Below are 8,503 nucleotides of genomic sequence, written 5' to 3'. Positions count from 1 at the left end.
GATTCCCAACGGAGTTGTCCTTTTTTATGCAAATAAAAGTTATTTATAATTTTTCTAATCTAAAAATAAATACACTTTCTTCCTAAAAATGATTCCTTAAAATCAATATTATTGTATTGTGCTGCACATTTAGTTTATATGTTTACATATACAATGTGTGATTTTTTTTTGTTTAAAGAAGTCAGGGAGAGTGGAGTTTGTGCTTTTTAGAGCAATTTATATTGAATTATGTATAATAATTATCACATGTATGGAAGCCTTTGGAATCTTTATAATAACAAGCTTTTAAAAATACATTTTTCAGCTTTATGGCCAGTTTTCTTTCAGATTTGTTTAGGGGGGAGGGGGGGGGGGGGACACACTGGTAAAAATTATATATACTCTTCGGGGGGGGGGGGGAGGGGGGGAGACAACGATGTCCCAAAGAAACTCTGTTCAGTGTTGTTGGTTAAGTTCACTGCTTCAGACAGTACAACAGTTTGTAATGAACAATAAAAATGCAAACCATCCATAAATTCTACATAGGTTCATTCTCAACAAAATTTGGCCAATTTGTTTTTACATTTTCTTTATAGCCTTGTAAAATATTTGTATTTAATCTAGCCATCTCTCCATTTTAAATTCAGTAAATGATGGTTCAAAACGTAATCAATTCCAAGGTACAACCAATTTGAGCTTTTCACAGTTCCATTCCTGCATTCTTCACCACAAACATAGCCTTATTACAATGGCGACTAATTACACATCAAATTCCTTACCACCATAGGCATATGGGACAGTGTGGTTAAATGTACAGTATACAAATGCTAATCTGAAGGTTTGAGTCAGTAGAACAACATTTGCACCATGGACTGTAATTGTTCCTAAGGTTAAGTTTTAAATACACCTTTAATATATTACTGTAATCTACCTTGAGTTAACACTTGATAGCTTTGTGCAGGTTTATGTGAATGTTACATAAAGAGCAAGTTTTATGTTATATGTGCATGATTCCACCCACAAAGTATGAAAGATATTGGTAGTAGAAGTGGATATATCAGTGTAAAATTGACTGCAAGATTCAATCGAGCAAATAAATTAAAGCTGGTAATGTAACTAAAGTTTACACTACCAATAGCCACAAGAATCATGTCCCCTGCTAGTATGTTTCAGAAACACCTGAAAGTTATTTTGAGAACACTTGGAAAAAATAACAAACCCAGAATAATTGTTAAAACTTAACAGTGAGTGCTTATCAATATTCCAGTAGAAGGTTATGACCACACTGAGGCATTAGCACCGTAAAAGCTCTGTACCATTTGATTTAGCCATTCCAATGTTTGATCAATAGGTTGATTTGGAAACATTAAAACCTTCCTCTAGCATTTTGTTTAAAATTAAAATTCTAGATATGAAAATACACATAATAGGAGAAAATGAAAAAAAGCAAACAACTGGCCACTTTATCATCAATGTATTTACTTTAGGTTGTCAGTGATAAACACAAGGTCTTTTACAACATGTCATTTACATATATTAAGTTACATACACCTTGTATCACATCACCAGAATTTGCTCATACACAAGTACCAACAAAACACAAAAAACCAATTTCTTGTTTAAAATCACGGTCTTCATAAAAATGTGAGAGGACCTGTCAGTGTTGTAGTCAGACAGAATCAAACGTTGGAACAATCAAAACTGACCTCAGTAACCAGCAACAGTACAAAATTTATTCTAATTGATTAGGCTAGGTGTAACTGACATCTAAGTTTGAGATTAAGAGAAAATATTGTCTATGTATGGTACATTGTTTGTGTTTCCTGTAACACTCATTGAAGGCTTGGTGGCCGCTATCTTCTTGGCAACCTGAAGTAGAAAAAATGTTGGGACTACTAGACCTTGGTGATAACACGCTTGAATTTACATGTATCAGATAAAAACTGTGACTACATTGAACTTAGAGGAATGAAAGAAATAAAAAAGCCTGCTTACATCGTTGACATCAGCTGTTGAGACCTTATCAATCAATTGGTAGATTTCATGGGGTGTGATAATCTGGTCAGAGTTGAGGGACTGCTCACCCAGCCAGGACAGCAAGTTGTCAGGGTTCTCAAACAGCATGCACATCTCTGCCTTCAGCTGGTTCCTGCAGATAGCATGGGTAATGTTAGAACACTAGACATCTGACCACTGGACTAAACATTGGGTCATTTAGAAGTAAAGCTTCCATGCTTGTAATAATTAGTATTCATAATTCTATACACATTTTTCTAAAAAGCAAAAATTCCACTTTCTTCTCTCAATTTTTTAATGTCCTCACTCTGCAAAATGACTCCCTTCTTTTCTTATTCTTACTAAAAAAAACACACAGTGGGTATGTAAATATGTAAACTGAATGCACAGCACAATACAATAATTGTGATTTTAAGTAACCATTTTTAGGAAGAAAGTGTATTTATTTTTTGATGAGCAAAATTATAAACAACTTTTCTTTGCATAAAATGGATAACTCAGTTGGGAAATCTATTAAAATTATTTTTTTGGTTAATAGATGAGTATCAAAGTCATGGATGAGAACTATAACAAAAAAGTTGTAAAAGTTAAAAACTTAATAGTAGGGGTTCTAGCGATATATGATTTAAACCTGTGCTTCCAGAAAATATTGTCTACAGCTGGAGAGTCATTATGGCTAAACGCTAGTAGCACCATTGTGCAGAAAAAAGTTAAAGACACTAGCAATCATAAGATCATCATTCTACAACATTTAAATCCTTTATGAACTTGCACTAATCTAACCAGCCCTACATCCACTTTAAAAATGAGAGAAATAAGAGTGTGAATGGCTACAGAGATATACAACAACTTACTTGGCTCTACTGACATCAGCTTCAGAAATGCCACCAGAAAGTACAGTTTTAAACTGCTTGGCTGCTGCTCTTACAACCTGCAAAATATACACAAGTATAGGTGAACACTTACAAGTAGAACATCTTATACGTACAGCAGTCTATTTTAATATGACCACCCATTTGTCTAGGAAGCAGTTAAAAGTTAAATTCTTTGTTTTTGTCATACAAATGAGTGAAAAGCACTGGGCCATTATCCTAAAAGAATTATTTTCACATCACAAGTGAGCTTCCTGCCTGGAAAAGTAAAGGTGGTGTAAAGGTGGCTGGGCATAATGATGAGCCAACTAAGCTAAGATCAAGGAATGATGACCATAATTTTTTTATGTTAAAAAGCAGTTTTCCAAAGTAAAAAAAAAAACCCAACGCTATCAAAAATACATTTCTGTAGGTTTTTACTGAATTTCATCTGATAAACAGATAGCCATGAGAAAAATAATGGCATCTAGTATAAACTTTTATGCGGAGAGGAGCTGGCATAGAATTTTCCCAAACAATTCTATGAATTTCCAGATCCAGAATTCTTATAGATTAAAATATAATTTTAAAAACAAAATAACCCTGATAAACTGTAATAACCAAATTATTCTATTAAGTGGAGGTAATAGTATATTTTTATGAATCACTAACAAAAATATGAAGAATTTTAAAATTTAAATGCTAAGTAACTAAAAGCTACAAAAACAAGTTTAAGAAAACTGCTGTTTAATTTCTATAAGAACAGGCTAACCAATACCTTATCAATGTGTGAGTTTGGAGCAACAGCTGAGAAGCCAAAGAGACCAGCATCTGAGTAGCTTGTAGAGAAGCCTGTTACCTGCATCATATCAACAGAAAATCTCAGACATTATGGAATATTATCAAATGCAGCCACAATTTCTTTATATTTTCACAGGAGTTAAACTATTTATTTTAAGCTATGCATCATCATGTACTCACAGCAAAAGGAGAATCAGTAGCCTGTTGCACAGCCTTGCCAAGAGCTGAGGTGGCAGTTCCTAGACTGTACTTGATATGGGGGCCGCTACCCAGTATATGTTTCAAGACTTCTGATGGCAGTAGCTCCTTTCTTGTTTGGCTAGAATCAAAGCAAATGTAATAGATGAATTTTAAACAACAACCACAATTGGGCAGAGTTTTAAACAAAATACATAGTTATGTTATAAATGTTTGTTTAACATGATAACTAATGCATAGGGAGTGATCAAAGAGAAAGCTCAACAATATGGACATGAGTTGATTTTGCTACAAAAATACCAGAATAAAAAAATTATACATTGCAGTCTGATTTGTTAGATATACATATTTATATTCGAAATGGAGATCAAATTAAAATATACAAACTTCCATTAATTAAGAAAGTAATCATCATCTGCTCTAAAACGTATGCATGCTCAGTAAATGATAGTTTAGAATGTTCTACAAACAGGCAGATGGAACAATGAAGTAGCCCAGCTCTGACGTGAACCTGACCCGTGTCAGGGAAAGTTAAGGCAGCTGGGCTAGTGCTGAACAATGCTGAGATGAAGAACTTAGATGCATGAAGAGATGATAGGCCAATGGATGCAGGAAAATCATCTCTTTAACTTACTCTATACCACTGATGTGAGTGTTCTAGAACTCTCACTGTGCAACACTTCCATCTGACCTACTAAATCTGTGTTAAGAACCTTATAAACAATTTTAATTCAATCATAAAATTCACACAACCCTTAATTTAATACAAGAACTGAAATTACCTTGGTCCTCCATAAGAAAAGAGAACATAGGATAGTTCGCCACCAGAGTTCTCCCTAATCTCACCTAAAAAGGAAATTAAAAAAAAAGAAAACAATGATGTATAAGGATCACATCCATGATAACTAACAAAAAAAAAAGGTTTTGTGGCACTGATCTAATTAACTAAATAGTATAACTAAGATGTGAAATGCACTAGATCATAACAAAGTATCAAGAAGATAAAAGTTATAACAAACCTCCTTGATAAGCTGCCTTCTCCTGAGGTACACTGACAGCCTTATATGGTGTTAGCTCTTGACCCAGGGCCTCCAGTTCTTGCTGATCAATACCAACCCCAACTAAAGCCAGACGCCCAGATGTGAAAAAGGTTTTTACGTAGTTTGTCACCTACAATTATAATAGGATGGAGAAGTTATAACATGTAATTACATGTACAATTGAAATTTTTAAAAAGCAGAAAATAGCTATGAGCAACAAAATAACACTGTGGAATATTCTTCTTACACCACTCCCTTTTAATTAACACTTGTGCAATACACACACTACATTCTTTGTTCCTAATGACAATAGCTTAATACATTACTTATTTTTGCTTATTTTTAAAGCCCTAGGGTGAGGATGATGCCCCCAGTATATCATCTGAACAAGAGAGAATTTGGTACCTGATCTGGGGTAAACTTTCCAACAGCAAACTCTGGTGCATAAAGAGATCTGCCCAGTGTTGTTCTAAAGGCAGCAGCATGAAGAGCCTCTGTGGCGCCTAAGTTGTTCAATGGAAAAACATTTTACTTTAATATATAAAGTTAATTATTTGGAGGACAAACATCTGTGTGCCAGGGAGGAGAACACTTGTTCAGCCAAAGGTAAATAAAGATAACCAGAAATATTTGTATTTCTGAAGATTGAATTATTGAAAGAAAACAAAACTTACGAATGATTGGCTGTGTCTTCAGTAAAGCAAGGTCAAGCTTCAAGCCATTAGGATCGCTCTGAAGTTCCTCAAACTCCCAAGGTGTAATGTGGTGTTTTGTTGTTATTTCACCAAGAAGTTCAACCATTTTACCACTAGAAATACAAAACATATTGAAAAGAAAATATAAAATAAATATAAAGAGAATTAATAGTCTATGCATTTCACAGCAGACAAGAAAAATCCCACCAGTCATTGTTAGAGGAAAAGAAAAATTAACACAGAGTAAACAGTTGATCTCACAAACCAAAATTGGTGAAAATAGCTGAACTGCAGCCGTTAATTTTATTTTTTCTCAAAACCAAGATCAGGGTTTTAAATATTTTAACAGCTCTATTCATGCTTAGGCACTGCATGAAAAATACAGGTCACTTACACAACATTTCTTGTGACAGCACTCTTGTAAAATACATATTCCCTTGTACCTTGACACCTAAACAAAAGGTTATAAAAAACTCATTGAGGAAAGGGAATATAATTTTATTGATTTACAAAACGAAAAGATAAGCTTTAATTAACCTACCATAATAACACACCCTGATTGTCATAAACAATTTAAAAGCCCATAGAGGAAGAATCAGAACTCACGTAATGTCACTTCCAAGCTGTGTTGAGCTTCTTGTGATGCCTAAGCTTGATAAATTCTGGGTTCTCTATGAAAAACACAAGCCATGTATAAAAAGTTTGGCTTAAACCTAACTGTATGGCTAACACTAAAAAACCTTTGATCACTTACAAGTTTGGTAATGTGGCGCAACACATGTGTAACACCTAAGTTTTGACTTGATTCATATCTAGATCCTGCATTGGCCACAATAGCTATCCTAGATACAGGAGACCTTGACTCAATGGTACCAACAGCAATACCATTGTCTAATTTCTTCACATAGCACTGAAAACAGAAGAAAAAAAAAACAATAATGAAACTAAACTAATCTTACACATTTGAAACATTTGTGTCTATTCTTAAATAAGAGCCAGAATTTTTTCCAGTAAGTTTTTTTTTTAATGCTATAGCCTAAAGTTTAAAAAAAAAAGCTTCAACTTGAATATTTTAATATTAAAAACCTTACCCTAGGCTCTTTGTCATCTCCTTGAAATGATGGTTTTGCAGAAGCTGCAGTACCATACATTCGCCCCTTGAAAAGATTAGAATAAAGAGATTTCAAATTAATATAACAGTTACACTCTTTATAATTCAACACTCATTGACACTGGCTAACCAGATCCTTAGAAGTTAAAAGTCAACATCCTAAGACTAAGTTGATTGGTTGCAAATTTGGTAACCATTGCATGACAATTGTACAAGTAAATCAATACAATAAATAAACTCCATAGTTTTAACAGACTCCACTCCCATTTGATTTTGTTTTCTATTCCTAGATCATAAATGAATGGGTTGCTGTCCAAAGCAAAAAAAAAAAAAAGAGCAGCAGAGCCTCATCTGCCTGATAGAGGGAGGGGGGAGGGGAAGTTGCCAGGGTTGGCCACTTAATTTAACATCGAACATAGATCTTCAGATATAAATCTAGATCTAGTTATCTAAAACAAGGTTAGGCTTCTTATTTATTTATTGTGTGAGAATGACAGAGACGTGTCGATGCCGAGGACAAGTGGACTCAGCTGGAGTGTCAGTGTTCGACAGTCTAGTTTTATAAATTTAAGACCAGACTACTGCAAATGAACATATATCTATTGTCGAAGCGTAACACCAGAGGATAATATTGTCTAAAGTATAGACGATAAAATACCTTTAACGATCTGGCAATCGGCCTTGCTAATCCGGTTGCCATCGTTTTATTTAGTTATCGTCTTGCTCCTGTCTAGGTCAAAACAAAAGTCAGTAGAAAATGGACGACGGAAGTCACGTGACAACATAGCAATTCTCTAAAGTTTCGCTTTAATCTTAAATAATATTATGACGCGCTTTCAATGTGTAATTAATTACTTTAATTCTCTGCATTAAAAATCTTGTCACTTTTCCTTTGTATGAAGTTAAAGATAGATTTACAAATGATAAGTGCCGTCACAAGGTGGGGTCGAGCGGTGCTGTCCGCACCAAGTGACACTATTTTTAGTATTTAAGGGGTAAGCACGACGAAAAATTATAAAATTTGCAGAAAAAAAAAGCAATTTTTTTCCCACTTAAGATAACAAAATATTAGGGGGAGAGGGATTACACCAAACCGAAATTGCAAATTCCTTTGATGAGGGTGGATTGCCACCCTCAGTAACCGCACCAGGGTGATACCGACCTATTGCAGAGGCGTAGCGACCCTTCCCGGCGCCCGGGGACAAACTTTTCGATTCGCACCCCCCCTCAAGATTTCGATTTGCATCCCCCCCCCCTCAAACTTTCGATTTGCACCCCCCTCGAGATTTCCGTTTGCACCCCCCCCCCCTCAACCCCTCAAACTTTCGATTTGCACCCCCCCCCCTCGAGATTTCCATTTGCACCCCCCCCCTCAAACTTTTGATTTGCACCCCCTCAACCTTTCAATTTATTTTTCCAACCCATTTTGGCGCCCCTAAGGTCGGCGCCCGGGGACATATGTCCCCACGCCCCCCCCCCCTCGCTAAGCTACGGACCTATTGAACATGATGTGGCTTGAGTGTGATAGTCGCATTTGGTATTTTCCCACAATTCAATGATATATTACAGATTTTTATAAAGAAATGACAGGTGTAGAGAACCTCCGTAAAGAGGATGAATCAACAATTCAATATTTTAAAACATTTTAAATCTTATTCCGATTTCTGTATATTTTATACAAGAAATATTTAGTGAAGTATCTAATGTACAGCCGTATTATATGGAAAAAAAAACTCGGTATCTTCAAGCAGTTGATAAATATTCTTCACAGTGTAGCAAAATAAAGAAAGTTTTGTAATTTAAAAAAAAATC

The 8,503-nt window shown here is 35.1% G+C and overlaps 1 protein-coding gene across 1 annotated transcript; it reads right to left on the bottom strand.

Moving 5' to 3' along the window:
* Window positions 1-1,436: 1,436 nt before the first annotated feature.
* On the bottom strand, window positions 1,437-7,463 carry LOC131957652 (cytochrome b-c1 complex subunit 2, mitochondrial). Its single transcript, XM_059322421.1, has 14 exons — window positions 7,350-7,463; window positions 6,672-6,737; window positions 6,335-6,490; window positions 6,187-6,251; window positions 5,975-6,031; window positions 5,560-5,693; window positions 5,291-5,388; window positions 4,865-5,015; window positions 4,628-4,691; window positions 3,828-3,966; window positions 3,625-3,705; window positions 2,850-2,926; window positions 1,975-2,128; window positions 1,437-1,848 (listed from the first exon to the last, which is right to left on the bottom strand). The coding sequence occupies exons 1-14, from the start codon at window positions 7,389-7,391 to the stop codon at window positions 1,759-1,761; spliced, it is 1,374 nt and encodes a 457-aa protein (XP_059178404.1). The 5' UTR covers window positions 7,392-7,463; the 3' UTR covers window positions 1,437-1,758.
* Between the last annotated feature and the right edge of the window lie 1,040 nt (window positions 7,464-8,503).

Source organism: Physella acuta, unplaced genomic scaffold (assembly GCF_028476545.2).
Source record: "Physella acuta isolate Inbredline_101_S28 unplaced genomic scaffold, ASM2847654v3 ptg000008l, whole genome shotgun sequence".
Classification (NCBI taxonomy): Eukaryota; Metazoa; Mollusca; class Gastropoda; family Physidae; genus Physella; species Physella acuta.
Note: the sequence above shows the minus strand (reverse complement) of the source record. Positions and strands in the feature narration are given on the sequence as shown.

Excerpts from the sequence above, each read along its gene's own strand:
- LOC131957652 (XM_059322421.1), bottom strand. The coding sequence starts at position 7,391 with ATGGCAACCGGATTAGCAAGGCCGATTGCCAGATCGTTAAAG. Across the intron at positions 6,032-6,186 it reads CAGCTTGGAAGTGACATTAC|GTGTCAAGGTACAAGGGAAT; the intron begins GTGAGTTCTGAT and ends CCTTTTGTTTAG. Across the intron at positions 4,692-4,864 it reads GAAGGCAGCTTATCAAGGAG|GTGAGATTAGGGAGAACTCT; the intron begins GTTTGTTATAAC and ends TTTCCTTTTTAG.